The sequence below is a fragment of the Geotrypetes seraphini genome, chromosome 8 (assembly GCF_902459505.1).
Source record: "Geotrypetes seraphini chromosome 8, aGeoSer1.1, whole genome shotgun sequence".
NCBI lineage: Eukaryota > Metazoa > Chordata > Amphibia > Gymnophiona > Dermophiidae > Geotrypetes > Geotrypetes seraphini.
In genome coordinates, this window is record NC_047091.1 from 63,007,013 (window position 1) to 63,027,372 (window position 20,360).

Below are 20,360 nucleotides of genomic sequence, written 5' to 3' on the forward strand. Positions count from 1 at the left end.
TCATTCAGCTGTGAATAATCGAAAACTTGCTTTATTAATAAACAGCACAATAGGTACTCTAATTTATTTACACTTATTTACTATGATTTTAAAATTTGTGGCTCAATTTGATTTTAGCTTGGTGAGGGGGGGGGTGCTGTAGAAGAAGAAGTGAGGAGAATGAACAGAGGTATAGGCGTCGGCTGACTGACTACAGGACGTGCCTCTCGCGGCGAGAGGCACATCCCGTATGCAGTCAGCTGACGCCTCTCCTCGCTGGCATTTTGGGGCACACCTAGAATCCTCCAGGGCGTGCTAGTGTGCTGTGGCGTACAGTTTGCGATACACTGTATTATCCCAGGACAAGCAGGCAGCATATTCTTTACGCATGGGTGACGTCACCGACGGAGCCCTCGGTACGGACCTTTTTACTAGAAAGTTCTAGTTGGCCGCACCGCGCGTGCGCGAGTGCCTTCCCGCCCGACGGAGGAGTGCGTGGTCCCCAGTTTCTTCGTTTCCGCGGAGCAAAGAAGACGTGCGTTTTTCAACTCCGTTGAAATCCTCTTTTTGCCTTCCCGCTCGCGTTCTTTTTCGTTTTTATTCACCTTCAGGTGCTTTTTTCTTTCACTTACAAAAAAAAAAAAAAGAAATATTTTCTTTTTGCTTCGTTTTTCGTTCCTGCCCAGGCAGGGCCTGTTGTCACGATCCAGGCCTCGGGGTTTGATTTTGCGGAGGCCGTGTTTCCATTCATGCCCCCGCAGCCCGGTTTTAAGAAGTGCCAGTGGTGTGCACGCCCGATCTCCCTCACTGACCCACACAATTGGTGTTTATAGTGCTTGGGACCGGAGCATCGGGCGGACTCCTGCACCCGCTGTGCCACTCTTAAAAAACGCACTTTGAAGAATCGTCAAATCCAGCAAAGTCTACTTTTCGGCACCGGCCCGACTATGGACTCGACTTCTTCACCTGCGGCACCGTCGAAATCGGCACCGACCACTTCGACACCGCCTGAAACGACATCGGCGCCACCGGCGCCAGGTAAGCCGGCTAAGAAGCCTTCCACCCTTGAGCGCCCTCCCACCTCGGTGGCGACACCAGCCCTTTCGGCTCCACGCCGAACCAAAAAGCGCTCCGCTCCGATATCGGTGAGTGCCTCGTCATCGGCCTCCTCATCGCCGGAGCGTAGAGCGGCACCCATGGAACCAAAGCAGAAAAAAGTGGTTCCGGTGCCACCCCTGGATGACCGCATTGCGGCCATCCTCCAGGATAAGTTGCAGGAACAACTCCAACAGCAACTTAAGCAGCTCTTGCCCTCTATCCTGGCACCGCTGCTTTCGGTACCAGACCGGCCCGAGCCCCGCACCGTCCAACCGGTATCCACACCATCGGTACCTATGGACTCCTCCATGCCCATTCTCTCGGCGTCACATCTCCATACCCATGCCGAGACTGTCGCCTTGACGACGGCCGATCCTCCTCGGGACCGAACGGAGCACCGGTCTTCCCGCGAACCTGACCGGCACCGTTCTTCCCGGGACCGAGACAGACACAGGTCTTCATCCCCCGGTACCGTCTCGGTACGCTCAGGCAAATCTCGGTCTAAAACTCACCATACCGAGCCTTCCACTCCAGTCTCTCGACACGCGCACACCGATGTCAGAGACCCGGACCTCTGGGAAGAATCCCCCCTCGGTACCGAGGAGGATGCATCGTCGTCGGACGAAGAGCCTTCGGCCCCCGATACCACATCTAAACCTGAGCAATCTTCCTTTTCTAAATTCCTCAGGGAGTTATTGGGGGCCTTATCTTTGCCTCTGGAATCTGACTCTAAGAAGTCACAAGCTTTCCTGGAGGCATTAGATTTCGATCAACCCCCTAAGGAGTTCCTGAAGTTGCCCGTGCATGACATCCTACGGGAAACTTTTTATAAAAATTGGGAGAATCCGCTGACTGTCCCTGGGGCACCCCGTAAACTGGATAGCCTTTACAGGGTTATTCCAATCCCGGGATTTGATAAACCCCAGCTGCCCCATGAATCTCTCCTGGTAGAGTCCACTTTAAAAAAGACTCAGGGCTCTAGTGTTTATGCCTCCACCCCTCCTGGCAGAGAGGGCAAAACTATGGACAAGTTTGGCAAGCGGCTCTACCAGAATGCCATGCTTGCCAACAGGGCAAACAACTACTCTTTCCATTTTTCATTCTACCTGAAACATCTGGTAATGCAACTCTCCGCCATGCAAAAGTACATGCCGGAGCACAAGGTTCCACTATTCCAGCAGCACATCTCCAGCCTGCTTCAACTGAGAAAATTTATGGTGCGCTCTATCTATGACTCTTTTGAGCTCACCTCCCGTGCATCTGCCATCGCTGTGGCTATGCGCCGCCTGGCCTGGCTCAGGGTCTCTGATCTGGACGTCAACCATCAGGACCGACTAGCCAACGCCCCATGTCTGGGAGACGAATTATTCGGAGAGTCCCTGGATACCACCACACAGAAACTCTCCGCCCATGAGACCAGATGGGATACTCTCATTAAACCAAAGAAAAAGGCTCCTCCTGCTCGTCCTTACAGACCACAGACCTCATATCAGCGCAGGTTCTCCGCTAGGCCGCTCAACCCACCTTCGCAGCAACCTAGGCGGGCCCGCCAACACCAACACACCCAGGCTCGTGCCCAGTCTAATCAACCTGCCAAGCCTCTTCCTCCTGCCAAACCTTCTCAGCCCTTTTGACTCCTCTCTCCAGGGCTTAGCCAGTCTTCCACCCTCATTGCCTCTTCCTCAGCCAATCGGAGGCAGGCTCCACATCTTCATCAGCCGTTGGGAGGTCATCACATCAGACCAGTGGGTCCTCAACATCATCCGCCACAGCTACTCTCTCAACTTCCAGACTCTTCCACCAGACAATCCTCCCGTAGAGTCTGCTTCTCTTTCAACTCAAACCCCCCTCCTCCTGAGGGAGGTCCAATCCCTCCTTCTTCTCAATGCCATCGAAGAAGTACCTCCGGAACAAAGAGGCCGGGGATTCTACTCCCGTTACTTTCTAGTTCCAAAGAAGACAGGAGACCTCCGTCCCATTCTCGATCTCAGGGACCTCAACAAGTGTCTAGTCAAGGAGAAATTCAGAATGCTCTCCCTTGCCACGCTTTACCCTCATCTCTCTCAGAACGACTGGCTATGTTCCCTGGACCTCAAAGAGGCCTACACTCACATCCCAATCAATCCAACTTCACGTCGCTACCTACGATTCCAGGTGCACCATCGCCATTATCAGTACAAAGTGCTACCTTTTGGCCTCGCTTCATCACCCAGGGTGTTCACCAAATGCCTCATTGTGGCGGCGGCCTTCCTCAGGTCTCACAACCTCCAGGTGTTTCCCTACTTGGACGATTGGTTGGTGAAAGCACCTACGTCTCCACTTGTGCTACAAGCCACTCATCATACCATCTCTCTCCTCCATCTTCTGGGGTTCGAGATCAACTACCCCAAGTCGCATCTGCTTCCCACACAGCGCCTTCAGTTCATTGGAGCAGTGCTCGACACCACACTAATGAGGGCGTTTCTCCCCTCCGACCGTCAGTGGAATCTGCTCCGCCTGTGTCGTCAGGTGCTCCTTCATCACTCCATTTCTGCCAGACAGATGATGGTCCTCCTGGGCCACATGGCCTCGACGGTGCATGTGCTTCCCCTGGCACGACTCCACCTCAGGACACCTCAATGGACTCTGGCCAACCAGTTGTCACAGACCTCGAATCTTCTTTCTCATCCCATCTCTGTGACATCGTCTCTTCAGCGATCTCTACAATGGTGGTTGAACTCCTCAAATCTTTCCAGGGGCCTTCTTTTTCATCTGCCCCCGCATTCCATGATCATCACCACGGATGCCTCCCCTTATGCATGGGGAGCTCACCTGGGAGACCTACGCACCCAGGGTCTTTGGACCCCACAGGAGCGTCTACATCACATCAATTTCCTAGAACTACGAGCCATGTTCTACGCTCTCAAGGCCTTCCAGCACCTTCTTTGTCCTCAGGTTCTGCTCCTGTGCACGGACAACCAAGTCGCCATGTACTACATAAACAAACAGGGCGGCACCGGATCTCGCCTCCTTTGTCAGGAGGCTCTTCGCATTTGGACCTGGGCCACGGCCCGCAGTCTCTTCCTCAAGGCTGTCTATATCCAGGGCGAACAGAACTCCCTGGCCGACAATCTCAGTCGCATCCTGCAACCTCACGAGTGGACTTTGGATCCTCCCACGCTCCTCTCCATTTTTGCTCGCTGGGGCACTCCGCAAGTGGACCTATTTGCAGCCCCTCACAACCATCAGCTGCCCCAGTACTGCTCCAGACTCTTCTCTCCTCACCGTCTGGCCCCGGATGTATTCCTTCTCGATTGGACGGATCGGTTCCTCTATGCCTTTCCTCCTCTACCTCTGATGTTGCGGACTTTATCCAAACTCCGCAGGGACGGAGCCACCATGATCCTCATAGCTCCCCGGTGGCCTCGTCAACACTGGTTCTCCCTCCTGCTTCAGCTCAGCTCCAGGGAGCCCATTCCTCTACCTGTGTTTCCTACTCTACTTACACAGCAGCATCAGTCTCTACTACATCCCAATCTGTCTTCGCTCCACCTGACAGCTTGGTTTCTCTCGGGCTGACCTCTCCAGGAAATCTATCTCAGCCTGTCCGTCTCATTTTGGACGCCTCCAGGAAACCGGCCACCCTCCAATGTTACCATCAGAAGTGGACCAGGTTCTCCTCTTGGTGCCTCCGTCATCATCACAATCCCACCTCTTTAGCGGTGGAAACTGTTCTGGACTACTTGCTCTCCCTGTCCAACGCAGGCCTCAAGTCTACCTCAATCAGAGTCCATCTCGGTGCCATCACGGCATTTCATGAGCCTGTCCTAGGAAAACCTCTCACGGCTCACCCTCTGGTTTCCCGATTCATGAGGGGCCTCTTCAACATCAAACCACCTCTGAAGCCTCCTCCGGTCGTCTGGGACCTGAATGTGGTTTTGTCTGCCCTCATGAAACCTCCTTTTGAGCCACTTGCCACAACTTCGCTCAAATTTCTGACATGGAAGGTGCTTTTCCTCATTGCCATCACCTCTGCCAGGAGGGTTAGTGAGCTTCATGCACTGGTTGCCGATCCACCGTTCACTATTTTTCACCATGACAAGGTGGTTCTGCGCACCCATCCAAAGTTCCTCCCCAAGGTGGTCTCAGCTTTTCACCTCAACCAGTCCATTGTGTTGCCTATTTTCTTCCCGAAACCTCATTCACATCCCGGGGAACAGGCATTGCACAGTCTTGATTGCAAGCGTGCCCTGGCTTACTATCTTGATCGTACAAGGGCTCACCGCTTGTCCCCTCAGCTCTTCCTGACCTTCGACCCGAATCGTTTGGGTCGACCGGTCTCTAAACGGACGCTATCCAACTGGCTTGCAGCTTGCATCGCGTTCTGTTATGCTCGGGCCGGTCTGTCACTGGACGGTGCTGTCACGGCCCACAGGGTGAGAGCTATGGCCGCTTCTGTTGCTTTCCTCCGTTCCACACCCATTGAGGAAATCTGCAAGGCGGCCACCTGGTCCTCAGTTCACACATTCACTACTCACTACTGTCTGGATGCTTTCTCCAGACGGGATGGGCACTTCGGCCAATCTGTACTTCAGAATTTATTTTCCTAAATGGCCAACCATCCCTCCTCCCTCTTTGTTAGCTTGGAGGTCACCCATGCGTAAAGAATATGCTGCCTGCTTGTCCTGGGATAAAGCACAGTTACTTACCGTAACAGGTGTTATCCAGGGACAGCAGGCAGATATTCTTACGTCCCACCCTCCTCCCCGGGTTGGCTTCTTAGCTGGCTTATACTAACTGGGGACCACGCACTCCTCCGTCGGGCAGGAAGGCACTCGCGCACGCGCGGTGCGGCCAACTAGAACTTTCTAGTAAAAAGGTCCATACCGAGGGCTCCGTCGGTGATGTCACCCATGCGTAAAGAATATCTGCCTGCTGTCCCTGGATAACACCTGTTACGGTAAGTAACTGTGCTTTATATGTTCAAATCTGTTTTATTATGCAAAACAACAGAAAGCACAACTGCAATAGTAAAACATGGTATACAATGTCACCTAACAACAGCCGCGGAGGACTGGACTCTGATGTCCCCCGCGATTGAACACCACCCCCACCCCACAGAAAGAAACCCCCCCCCCCCCCCCCCCCCCCCCAATGAACATACAACTCTCAATTAGGGTACAGCAATGGTGAAGAGAGGAACGGACTCACAGATGAGCCTATTCAATACGCGGCTACAACTTTCAGGGGTCAAAATGTTCAAATATGGAGTCCAAGTTTGAACAAAGTCTCTGCTCCGGCGACGAGAAGAACAGGCCAAACGGGCCTCCCAGCCCAGAAGTTCGTGAAGCCGATTCCTCCAATGCCAAAAGGAGGGGGGCTCAAGAGAAAGCCAGCAACATAAAATACATTTCTTCCCCAAAATAAAACATTTACTCAGAAACAATTTTTCAGAAGAAGTATACATAGACAGGAAAGAGAATTGGGCAAACAACATAGAAAGCACTGAGACAGGCACAGGTGTTTTCAACAAGCCCTGTAAAAAGGAGGCCATCGCCTTCCAAAATGCCTGTGTCCCTTCGCAGCTCCAAATACCATGAAAGTAAGTATTAACCTCCCCCGAACAGCAGAGGCATAATTGAGTACCAACACACCCCATATAGTAAGCCTGACTCTGGGAAGCATAGGCCCGCAGGACAGTGCGATAATGACATTCACGTAATTCCGCACTATGTACTAAACCCGAAGTACGTTTCAGGACGTTCAACAAGAAATGGTCCCCCAAATCCCTGCCCAAGTCCCGCTGCCAGGCAGCCAAAACACCAGGAAAAACCCTCGGGGGGCGAAGAGCCATTATCTGACAGTGAAAAAAAGAGAGAGACCCTAGTATCAGAGTCAGCAGTCAAAGCACAAAGCTGGGTCCCAAAATCCCCTTGCAGGGAACTCCCCGGGAGAGAAGCCACGTAATGGCTAAGTTGACAATAGGCAAAGGGGAGACCAATCTCTGGTACCCCCCTTCCCACTAACTCAGCACATGAAAGGAGAGACCCATCATCCTGCAGAACATGCCTCAACTGCTCCACCCCCCGAGCCCTCCAGCGACCAAAAACTGAGGGGCCAACCCCCGGAGGAAAAGCCAGGTTCCCCACCAAAGGCAATAGGGCACTAGTATGGGAATCCTGATTCCATAACCCAAGGAGTTGATGCCACACTGTCCACAAAGATCGGAACAGAAGGCTACACTTACAAGATCTCGGCAATTTGGACAATGGGGCATGAAGGAGATACAAAAGATGAAGAGGATAGAAATGATCCCTCTCCATAGAAAGATCTGTATAAAACGAGGTGCCCATCACCCAATCACCCACATGACGTAGCAAACAAGCCTGGTTATAAGCCCTGATGTCAGGCACCCCCATACCACCCCTGGAAGCAGGCCCCACCAACAAGGACCATGTCAGTTTAGGTCTCCGCCCTCCCCAACAAAACCGGGACAGCATGGAGTAGAGGGATCGAATATCCCTCTGCAACAAGGAAAGAGGAAGAGTCTGGAGAACGTAAAGCCACCTCGGGAACACAACCATACGAAATAAATGAATTCTATCCAACAAAGACAGCGGCAGCGCCTGCCATTTGGCCAGTAACAATTTAGTGTCGGCAAGGAGTTTATCTATGTTAACGCGATACAAGTGGGCTACCTCCATAGTCAGCCGGATCCCCAAGTAATGAAACGAGGAATCAGCCCAGCGCAACGGAAAGCGATCCCCCCAAAACCGCTGAAGATGAGCTGAGGAGGCCAAAGCCTCAGATTTCGCAAAGTTCAAAACGAAGCCGGAGAAATCCCCGTATTCCCGCAAACTCTCCAGCAATATGGGCAAGGAACGCTGCGGGTCCGTTAAAAAGACCAAGAGATCATCCGCAAACGTCGCAAGTTTAAAATGGGAATCTCCCAATACCATTCCCCGAATATCTGCATTAGCCTGAATCTCCCGGAGTAATGGATCCAAAGAAAGCACGAACAATAGCGGCGACAGGGGGCAGCCCTGGCGAGTCCCCCGGTGAATATTAAAATAGCCCGAAAGAGTCCCATTAACCGAAATCCGCGCAGCTGGATCACTATACAACGCCTGTATGGCCCCATAAAAGAAAGGGCCCAAACCGTACGTCCTAAGTACCGCGAAAAGGTAACCCCACCGCACCTTGTCAAAAGCCTTCTCAGCGTCAAAACTAATAAGCACGGAGGGGCCACCTCCCTGTCCCGCTCTTTCCAAAGCCAACAAGATACGCCGGATATTCTTAGCTACAGGGCGATCCCGCACAAACCCCACCTGAGAGTCCGAGATCACTGAGGGCAGGACGCGCGCCAGGCGGGTAGCTAGAATTTTAGCTAAAAGCTTCGCCTCGTAATTCAACAGTGAAATAGGACGGTACGATTCAGGTAAAAGAGGGTCCTTGCCGGGCTTCGGGAGAACTATAATAGTCGCCAAATTCACGTAACGTGGTAAAAAGCCCTTAGCAACACTCAGATTATAGACGTCAGCCAGCACAGGCGCTATCTACGTCACCAACAATTTGTAGAACTCACTCCTGTACCCATCCGGGCCCGGCGCCTTTCCCAACGGACTGACCCCTATCGCCCATTCTACCTCCTCAACTGCTATGGGAAGATCCAAAGCGGCAGCATCTCGCTGAGAGATACAGGGCAAATCGAGGCTATCTAAATAAAGTTGCCCATCCAAAATCTCTGAGCCAGGATCCGTATACACCTCAGCAAAAAAACTCCCGCATCAACTCACAAATCTCCACCGACCGATGATGCAGCACCCCATAGGAGTCCCGAAGTGCGGAGACACTCTCCGGTCCGCTCCGCGGGCGCGCCATGCGGGCCAACTGTCTGCTACTCTTATTCGCAAACCGAAATAATCGAAACTTAAAGTACGCCCGCGTCCGCAGAGCCCGGACGTGCAATAATTCGTTCAATTCCTGCTGGACCTCCAAAAGCTGCGTACGAAGCAGGAAGGAGGGTGTCCTACTGTACTGCCTCCTCAGCACAGTCGCCTTTCGTTCCAAAGCCAAAACCGTCCTGAACCTAAGCTTCGACTCTCGGGCCACATATGCAATGATATCCCCCCTTAATACAGCCTTTGCCGTCTCCCAATAGAGAATGGGATCCTCGCAATGCTGCTGATTAGTGAGTTGAAAATCTTGCCAACGCTTCACCAGATATTCCTGAAAACGAGCCTCCCTAAACAAATAACACGGAAACCGCCAGGGCCCTCTAGGGCATGCAGACTCGCCCCAGGTCCACCGCAATCCCACCCATGCATGGTCAGAAACTTCAATGGGCCCCAGATCCACCCCCAACACCCGGGGAAGCAGGTCGCGGGAAATGAGAATAAAATCAATTCGGGAAAGCGTCCCGTGCACCCTGGATATGTGGGAGTAATCCCTCTCCAATGGGTGGAGCACCCGCCACACATCCAGCACCCCTAGGGTAGATTCCAAGAGCTGGGCACCAGTGTAAAGTTTAGAGGTCTCTCTGCCCAAAGAAGCAGAGCGATCTAACTTAGGATCCGGCACCTCGTTAAAATCCCCGCCCACCAGCATGGGAACGTCACCAAACTGCAAAAGCTGATTGCGAAACCCCCGAAAGAACCTGCCCGATGGATTGTTAGGAGCATAGATATTACACAGCAAAAGGGGCCTATTATCTAGTAACACTAAGGCAACGATGTAACGCCCACGCGGATCACGGAGCACTCTCTGGGTTTGAAGACGAAGACCCTTTCGGATCAAAATAATAACACCTCCCTTTCCCCCCACTGCGGGCGCCTCCAAATGGGAACCCACCCACCAGGTACAGAGCTTAGCATGTTCCACTGAGGATAAACGGGTCTCCTGTAAAAAGGCTATGGAGGTTTTAGAGCAATTCAGACGCTGCAAAATTTTTGAGCGTTTAATAGGGGAATGAATCCCCCCCACGTTCCAAGAAGTTAGAGTATATTCCAGAGTTGCCCACTTAGTGGAAAAAGAGAACATAGAGAAGAAACCAGTAAAGCACCAGAGAAGCGTCCCAGCCGCCACTTCTCCAGCATCAAGCAGCCGCCTGCCCCAAAAGGCGAGCCATACCCCCGTCGCCAATCCAGACCCAGACCAAACAGCCCCCCCACCCCACTCCCACCAGAATCTACAAGTACCCCAACCGCCGAATCCCCAAACCCCTGCTCAACCTCCCCCAACCCCTCCCCTCCCCTCCCTCCCCCTGCCACAACCAACCCTCACCCAACTCACACCCCAGACACCCCAAAAAGGGCATCACTTCCAGAAAACCTTGACCACCCTCCCACGGGATCACTGACCAAGAGCCCCCGGGCTTCAGTCCCCAACTATAAAAAGTCCAAAAAGCAACTCCAGCAACCAAAGCTACCCCGAGCACTCAAACACACCCCACCCCTCCCCGCTCCCTACCACCACATCTCCCACATGCTGCCACACTCTTCCAGCAAAGACCCCAATGAATACAGCACAAGATTGACCAGGAACAGGCCAAACACCACTGGGAGACCTCCTGGATCAGAAAAAAGAAGAAACGAAGAAACACACAAACCAAGAGACCCCTTCGCCGGACACCGGCAGGACCAACGTGTCAGTCTCCCCTCCAACCACACTCACACCAACCTCATCCACACTTAGAGGGACCCATAGGTTCCAAGCAGACCAAGTGTAAAAAGAAAGGAAAAACAGGCCACCAGTCCAAACATAAACTACAGGACAGTCCACAGAAGAAAGGGCTCCTCAATCCCCGACAGCTCTCTGCGCCTGTTCTTCTGGCATCATCTCCGTCACGAACTGCTGCGCTGCCTCCAAGGTGTCAAAGTGATGTACCCTTCCCAGATGAGTCAACCGCAAGCGAGCCGGATACTGCAAAGAAAAGGCAATGTGGCGTTGGATGAGACGGGTGCACAAAGGTGAAAACCGGCGCCGTGCCTGAGAGACTTCCGCTGAGTAGTCCTGAAAGCAAAGAACGGGTCTGTTGTCATACAAGAGTTTCTTGCCCTGCCGCAACGCACGCAAAATCTCCATCTTATGATGATAATTCAGGATACGGCAGATAACCACTCGGGGCCGGTCAGCATTCTCTCACCGCTGCCCCAAGCGATGCGCCTTCTCCACCCGCAAGGGGCCTGAGGAGGAAGATAAAGATAAGGTCTCCGGCAGCCAGCGTTCCAACAGTGCTCCCAGCTCCACATCTCGCACCGACTCTGGCAAACCCACAAAACGGAGGTTATTCCTGCGGGACCGGTTCTCGAAGTCATCCACCTTGGCTCTCAATGCAGCCATAGAGGCAGCCTGGGCAGACTGCTCCTGGGTAAGCCGCTGGACAGTATCCTCGGTAGCACTCACTCTTTGCTGGGTCTCTTTCACCTCCGAGGTAAGGGAAGCAAAACGCTGATCTAAACTGTCCAATTTGTCCAGGATGCGCTGCAGCTTGTCTCCAAGGGAACTTTCAAGCGCTGCCTGGACCTCCGCAGACACCGCCGACACCCAGGAGGAGTGAGGAGCCTCCGGCGACGGGGGAGCCACGAGGTCCGCCATTTTGGATTCAGGCGGCTTGCACCTCTCCCGCTCCTTACGGACCGTCTTCATGGCCATCACAGCGCGCCGAACCATGCAAACTGCCCGCACACCTTCAGGTAACACTCCACCTCCGTGGGGGGACCGAGCCCGATGATCAAAATGCGGCGGATTTGCCGAGCCGCGGTCGGGTGGTACGGAGCTGTAGCTACACGCGGTCTACAGCTCCATGTTTCCGCCGGAAGTCCCACACTGTATTATATAATACACAAATATAACATAATGCCAAATTACTACATACAACAATTGCATCATTCACACCACACACACATTGCACTTTAACATCATTGCTATATTAAATCTTCAACCAATTGTATATATAAAAAGGATTATTCCTCACAAATGGCAAAAGAAAAGAAGTCTGTAAACCAAAAATTAGCACCAGCAGTCTCTCACAGCAAAGCAATGTTCACACAGTGAAAGTCACCCAGAGTAAAAATCAGAATTCTCTCTTAGCAAAACAGTTCTCATTTATATGAAATCCATGTTGCGTAACTAGGACCCGATTAGGATGCCGATCTCAGTAAGGCTATTCTTATGTTCTTATTGTAGGTATCCTGAAAACCTGACTGGCCATGGGTTCCTCAGGGCAGGTGTGGGAAGCCCTGTTCTATGTACTTCTCTTGTTCCCTTTGTCACAGGTGGTTTGCCCCATCCCCGGGGAATGATGGCTGAGAAGCTCCCTGACTGGTTACAGATGTACGCAGAGAGGATTTCCTCTTATGGGATGTTTGGAGGGAACATAGCTAACCATGTACTGGTTAATGAATACCGGCCAGGGGAAGGCATCATGGTAAGTACACCAGAGCCAAGGATCTTGGGAGTATCAGACCCTGTCAAACAGGTTATGTAAAGTATATGCTTCCATCAAGTTTTATTAAAATTTTGATTCAGTCGCAATATCATAGTTTCAAAACGATTTACAAATAAAAGCAGGGGCCCAAATTATTTAAAATACAATTGAGACATAAACATTTACAAACCTGCACATGAGGGATGCGGGAAGAATGATAAGTATAGGAAAGAGAACATTAACGGTCAAAACAAGGGGAGGGGAAGACTTTGATAGAAAGATGCATAAAGAAATCTCATATAGGTCTAAACCAGGGATGGGCAACTCCGGTTCTCGAGGGCCAGAATCCAGTCGGTCCTCGAGGGCCAGAATCCAGTCGGGTTTTCAGGATTTCCCCTATTGAAAGCAGTGCATGCAAATAGATCTCATGCATATTCATTGGGGAAATCCTGAAAACCCGACTGGATTCTGGCCCTCGAGGACCGAAGGTGCCCACCCATGGTCTAAACAATGGGAGGCTAAAGGATTCTTTGTTTTCAAGAAAAACAAACAAGAAATTGTCATGCTTATATCAGGTCTCAAAGGTCTCCTTATCACCAGCATTTTAACATTGCTTTACATTTATCAAGTGATTTTTCTTCTTTAATATAGGCTGATAACGCATCCCATATTTTAGGGGCTGTGACTGAAAAGATAGTTTCTTGTCTTGTCTTTATAATTCATAGCGACGAGCAGATTTTTATCCTCTGATCTTAAGCTTCTAGTAGGGATGTATGGGATAAGGTACCTTTTCCAAGAATGTTGGGGCTTTGACTGTTAATATTTCGAAAGTTAATAAAGCTATTTTATATGAAATTCTATGGACTATGGGTAGCCAGTGTTTTTTTTTTTTTTTTTTTTTTTAAGGAGCGGCGTTACATGATCAAATTTTTTGCTATTCGTGATCATTTTGATAGCGGTATTCTGTATTTGTAACCGTCAGAGTTCTTTTAAAGTGATTCCTTTGTACAACGAGTTGCAATAAATCCAGTTTTGATATGACCAATGAGTGTACGAGGATATTCAGGGATGGTGAATCCAGAAAGGAAGCTATTGATCTGATCATTCGTAATTTCTGGAAGCAGCTTCTCACTGCAGAACTGATTTAGGTCATGATAATTCCATGTTTTGATCCGATATAACCTCCAGTACTTTAATCTTAGTGACATCCTATAATTGAACGTTGTTGATATTAATCGGCGCAATTAGTTTTAGTCCTTCTTTCCAGGGGAAATGCATAATTTTTGTTTTGTCAGTGTTTCAGTGCTAATTTTTTTTCATTTAACCAATCTGAGATTATGGACAATTTTTTGTTGACATTTAGAAGTTCCTCAGGAGCTGAACCAGAACAGGTTCCCTAAGTCCTTTAAAACACATGAATAATAATTGTAACCACATTCACTTCAAGTCTACAAAACAATATGAAATCTTGTTATCCATGATATCCAGTCCCTCTGTACTGTGTCTACAAATGAAGCGTTTTGCCTATGATTGTTTCCTTATCTTTCCCTCTGTAGCCTCATGAGGATGGACCTATGTATTTCCCTACAGTAACTACCATTAGTCTAGGATCACACACCCTGCTAGATTTCTACCATCCAGTCGGCAGAGAGCAGCAGAGAACAGATGAGCAGGTATGAACACTTGGTAAACAATCAGTTCAAGCAGGGAGAGAGTGATAACATTAGTCACGTATCACTGTCAATACAAGGGTAAAAGTCTATGGACAGGCACTGCCAAGACCAGTAAGAAACACCAAACATTCCCAGCAGTTAAGGGTTTTGTGAAAATCTGGTTAGAAACAGAAACATGATTAGAACTTCATTCCACCTTTGAACATATTCTGTTTCATCCAAAAACCTAGGTTCTTTATACATAGGCCTCTAGGGACACGCTGCAAATTAGAGAATGACATGGTGGTTGTTACCCGCGGCTAGCCGCGAGTAACCCGCCAAAACGGTGACAAAAAAAATGGTCACTACAAGTATGGGGACAAGGCCATTCATCGCCCCGTGGAGCAGTGGATGATCTTGTCTCCGCAGTTAAAGGAGTGAGCACACGCGATGAACGAGCGTGTGGTCTGGCAGCCCCCTCTCTCCCACCAACTGTCCGGCCGTGCATTAACCTCCCTCCCTCCATTTCCTTCTCTTTGTGGTGATTTCTATAAGGCTATGCCTTGTATTGCAGCTGGAGCCTTGAAGTTGTATCGTGTGTGGCTCCTGGAAAAGTCTCCTCTGATGCAACTTCCTGTTTCCGGTTGCATCGGAGGAGACTTTTCCAGCAGCCAATGCGACACGACTTCAAGGCTCCGGCTGCAATACAAGGCATAGCCTTATAGAAATCGCCACAAAGAGAAGGTAAGGGGAAGAGAGGGAGGGAGATGCATAGCTGACCGGTGGGAGGGAGCTGCTGGACCATGCAAAGGATGCTGGGGGGGGTGATGGAGAGGAGAAGATGCTGGGAAACAGGGAAGAGAGTGTGGGGAGAAGATGCTGGGAAACGGGGAAGAGAGTGTGGGGAGAAGATGCTGGGAAATGGGGAAGAGAGAGTCGGGAGAAGACGCTGGGAAATGGGAAAGAGAGTGTGGGGAGAAGATGCTGGGAAATGGGGAAGAGAGTGTGGGGAGAAGATGCTGGGAAATGGGGAAGAGAGTGTGGGGAGAAGACGCTGGGAAATGGGGAAGAGAGTGTGGGGAGAAGATGCTGGGAAATGGGAAAGAGTCGGAGGAGAAGCTTCTGCCCACACGCACACGACTGCACAAACACACCGGTGGCTTTCAACAAGCTACTCAAACCTTAAGACGCACCGTGAAGGTAAGCGGGAGGGAAGGAGATGCACGGACCACGCGAAGGGTGCTGAAGGGTGGTGAGAGGAAAGGGTGGATGCTGCGGGGACGGGGCGGTGAAGGGGACAGATTTTTTTTCCCTGTGCCATTCTCTACTGCAAATGACAATACTCAACCAGTGTTGCAGAATGGAGCTTTGTTCTAATCAGATATTTATTTAATTTTTCCATACCTTACCAATCGGTATTTCTCTTTATTTCTCCTGAGCTCACATCAAACAACTGACACCTGATAATAGTGTTGTAATTCTGTCTGTAGTTAATCCCAATTTTGACACCATTTTGTTCAGTTGCCGAATGGCTCGGGTACCGGCGGAAGAAAGCTCTTCCAGAGATACAAAACGATGTCCACGCATAGGTTGTTTCAACTTTGGAAAAAAGTCGAAGTCTGGTGGACTCGTGTCTGGACTGTAGGGAGCATGAGGTAACACCTCTCAGCCGTATTCGCGTAGTTTTTCAATGACAAGTGGAGAGCTTCATCTTCCCCACGACCCAAAAAATTTTGATGAGCTCAATCAAAAGTCAAACACATGATGATTTTTGCTTATGATCATGAAGGCATCATCACAGACAAAGTTCCATGTGGAAGAAGTGTCACAGCAGTGTATTGTCATTTGTTGCAAAAAATGCACAAAACCCGACCTCAGTTGCTCTTCGCTGGGCCACTCATTCTTCATGACAATGCTCGACCGCACATAGGGAATGTTGTCATTGAAAAACTACACAAATACGGCTGGGTGGTGTTACCTCATGCTGCAGTCCAGACACGAGACCACCAGACTTTCAACTTTTTCCAAAGTTGAAACAACCTACGTGTGAACGTTTTGCTTCTCTGAAGAGCTTTCTTCCACCGGTACCCAAGCCATTTATTAACTGAACTAAAACGGTATCTTGGATGGAATAATGAAGCTTCCCAGACGTTGGGACTCGGTCATTGCGAAGCAGGGAGGCTATATTGAAGGATTGTAAAGAAATACTTGAAAGAAAAAATAAAACATGTAAATTAAAAAAAAAAAAAAAAAAAGTGTGCATTATTTATGAAATGACCCTCATACCTCTATATGGGGTTATCTATATTTAATTAATTAAAACAATGTAATTGTACAGATACTAAACAAGAAAGCTATTATTTCACTTGATTCAAATTCAATAGTGCAACCTTTTATTAAATACTATTAAACACTTATCATATAGAGTATTAAGCCTTTCTACTTAGCTCACCCTCACAAATATAACCCAACAATCAATCTAATTATTTAGTATCCAGTTGTAATTTGTTATATAATTTCACCAGTCCTTGTGCCAAATCGAGTTAGATTTGCTTGATTGAATCACAAGTTCCAACTCACAAAATGGCCTCTTCCTGGTTACAAAAATGCATCAGTCAGTTTAAATCCAGTTCTTCAGCTGTCAAAAATCAATTGCAGCTTGGCCCGACACAAGGCTATGTGACACAAAACTGTGTTTCGCCACACAGGCGCCCTCGGGAGCTAAAGCCAAAACGGGTTCCCCAAGTCCTCTAAACACATATGAATAATGATTATAACCACATTCACTTCAAGTGTACAAAACAACATGAAATCTAGTTATTATCTTACTGTATCATAAATATTCATAACATATTGACAGCACCACGACAGGATTAAACAACATACATAATACGTCCATTCAGTACAGTACCCCCTCCGAATCTGTGGTTTCAGTACCCTCGGATTCGGTTATTCGCAATTTTTTTTTTTTTTAGAAATGCTGCATCCTGGACCTTACCTGGTGGTCTAGCGGCGACGCAGGGCAGGATCGATCGTCCTATGCTCCTGCCCCGTGCAGAGCTGTCATCAAAATGGCTGCCGTGAGTTCCCGTTGTAGTCTCGAGACTTCAACGGGAACTCACGGCAGCCATTTTGATGACGGCTCTGCACGGGGCAGGAGCATAGGACGATCGATCCTGCCTTGCGTTGCCGCTAGACCACCAGGTAAGGTCCGGGATGCGGGGGTGGGTCAGAGGCAGCCCTGAAAGTTTTTATCTGTGATATTTCATTATTCACAGGCCAGCTCTGCCCCTATCCCCCGTGAATATTGAGGGTCTGCTGCACTCAAAACCAGGAGGCAGTTGAATGAGATTACTCATTCCCTGCTCACATATAAATACCCATAATCCCTTTAAATTGGACTAACACCTGACATCCCACGATCCAATCAATCACTTCTCATTATAGCAGATTCTATTCCACTTCTTTAAGGCCCTATCAGCTCAACCGTATTCCACTGGAAAAATTAATTTCTGCTCATTTCTTAATAATACCTCCGATGCATCCTCCCCACCTCTTGTTAATTGTATATGCAACAGAACCACAAATTAATTCCTTTCTCATGCTTATACTCCACCCAATGGCCAACCAGAGGGGCTTCTATTTTTTTAAATCTTAAATTACTCAAAATGGCGTAAAAGCAAAACGAGGGCCATCCCTTAAACTCAGGTGCAAATTTAAAATATGCCAGTACTTGCGAATAACTTGATCAGCGAGTTAGGCAAGTTATTCGCAAATACTGGCATATTTTAAATTTGCACCTGAGTAGTCTGCTGAGGAATCTTTTTTTGAGTGCAGCCTTTGATTAAAGGGACCCTATTTCTCTCAACATTCTAATTCATTCTCTCATATCTAAAATCGATTACACTTCTCCCTCGTCATTCGCGGGGGATACGGGCAGAGCCAGACCGCGAATGCCGAAAAACCGCGATTATCCAGCTCTGACCCACCCCCACCTCCCTGCCGCCTTCTCGGCCTTACCTGGTGGTCTAGAGGGCTTTCGGGGCAGGAGCGATCTTCCTACGCTCCTGTCCCGTGCAGATCGCCATGAGGAAATGGCTGCTAGGAGTTCCCGTAGTCTCATTTCCTCATGGCGATCTGCATGGGGCAGGAGCGTAGGAAGCTCGCTCCTGCCCCGAAAGCCCTCTAGACCACAGTTCTTTAACTGCCGGTCCACGGACCGGTGCCGGTCCGCGCAGGACTGGCAAGATCGAGGAGCTGTCATTCGCGCAGGGCCGGAGAGATAATAGGGAGCCTCACACTGTGCTTTCTCCCCTCCCAGCGGCTCTCCTTACAAACGCAGCGATTCAAAAAGGAAGCCTTGGAGCTTTTGCTGAGTCGGGCCGCCTCTGATGATGCAACTTCTGCTTTCCTCAGAGGCGGTGCGACCCAACAAAGGACCCGAGGCTGCCTTACTGAATCGCAGCGCTGGTAAGTAAGGAGAGTTGCTGGGAGGGGAGAAAGCTGCTGGGCATGGTGAAAAAAAAAAAAGGGACAGCTGCTACTGGACCTGGATAGGGAGAAGGAGAGATGCTGCTGGGAGGGGGGATGGAAAGGAGTCTGGGAAGCTGCTGGGAAAGGGGGAAAAAGGGACAGCTGCTACTGGACCTGGAGAGGGAGAAGGAGAGATGCTGCTGGGAGGGGAGGAGGGAAAGGAGTCTGGGAAGCTGCTGGGTAAGGGGGGAAAAAGGGACAGCTGCTACTGGACCTGGAGAGGGAGAAGTTGAGATGCTGCTGGGAGGGGAGGAGGGAAAGGGAAGAGTTACTGCAGGACAGGGGGAGGAGGGAAGGGAGAAGAAAAAAAGGAAGGAAACAGCTTGCAGGGAGATTAGAGGAGGGAAAGGGGAGATACAGGAATGACATGGGAAGGGGGGTTAGCAGAGAAATTGAGAGGGACAAAGATGCTAGATCTGGTGTAGGAGAGATAAAAATGAAGAGAGCAGTGAAGCTGGAGTAAATTGTGTAAAAAGGAGAGAGGGGCATAGAAAGAAGACAAATACCATATGGAAGGGGGAGAGGTCAGACAGTAGATGGAAGGGGCAGATGCTGGATTGAAGAGAGTGAAAAGAAGATGAAAGCAGAAACCAGAGACAACAAAACAAATTTTATTTCTATTTTGTGATTAGAATATATCAGATTTGAAATATATATCCTGCTAGAGCTGGTGTTAGACATAACTGGGGACTGCAAAGTTCAGGCAGTGGCTTAGGGCTCTCTCTGACCAGTGGAACAGTTGCCCTAGTTGCACTCCCCTAACCCTATTCCTGCTATGACTGCGGTATTCTGTTAGCATGATATTTCTGTGTAGCATTCTGTAATAATTTGGCTTATTCAGTTTTCTTGATAGTAGAGTGGATATATGTGAAGGGGAGGGGAGACAGGGGTTTTGTTGATCCTTGCTCTGTATTATTTGTATTTATAAAATGACAATTATACAGAATATTGTTTTTTTTTTTTACTTTAATAAAAATACATTCAGTATAAAATCATAACTGAGGCTTGTGCGAATGGGATCAGATGGTTTGCGAGGACCGAGCTCACGGAGACGGGGCGGAAACGGGGGGTTTTAAATTTCAGTCCTAGTAGTTTGCCGGTCCACAAAATAATTTTTTTTTTCCCGCCGGTCCATAGGTGTAAAAAGGTTGAAGAACACTGCTCTAGACCGGTAAGGCCGGGAAGGCGGCAGGGAGGAAAAAAAGATGGATTTTTTTTTACGTTAAGACTATTTTTTTAATTTCCCCCCCGCTTCAGAAAAAAATCGCGATTATATGAAACCGCGAGTGCAGGAACTGCGAATGGGGAGGGGGAAGTGTATTGCAATTCACTTTTCAAAGGGCTGTGTCAAAAAGATATTGGGCGTCTGCAACTCATTCACAATATGGCCATTAAAATTATCACGAACTCAAAGATTTGATCATGTTACTCAATTGTTAAAGAACGCACGCTGGTTACCCATTCCGCACCGAATTACATATAAAATTGCCTTATTAACTTTCAAAACTCAAGAGTAACCCCCCCCCCCGCTTTCATAGATAGACTTTTAATACCATATGATCCCCCCAGAACTTTAAGGTCCGCCTCGCAACATACTCTCAACGTCCCCTCACTTAAAATAATTGGCACCCGTTGGGTTACCATCTTTTCGGTTACTGCTCCCTCTATTTGGAACTCTCTCCCACTTTATA

At 49.3% G+C, this 20,360-nt stretch overlaps 1 protein-coding gene across 4 annotated transcripts in view; it reads left to right on the top strand.

Moving 5' to 3' along the window:
- Positions 1–20,360, top strand: part of ALKBH6 (alkB homolog 6) — a 44,404-nt gene that overhangs the window by 16,376 nt on the left and 7,668 nt on the right. For 3 of the 4 annotated variants that reach the window (XM_033956389.1, XM_033956392.1, XM_033956390.1), the window contains exons 5-6: positions 12,333–12,484; positions 14,041–14,157. In XM_033956389.1, the coding sequence (XP_033812280.1) occupies positions 12,333–12,484; positions 14,041–14,157 (269 nt within the window). Of the gene's footprint in view, positions 1–12,243; positions 12,485–14,040; positions 14,158–20,360 lie in introns of all 4 variants that reach the window. The other variant, XM_033956391.1, reaches the window with a different exon arrangement.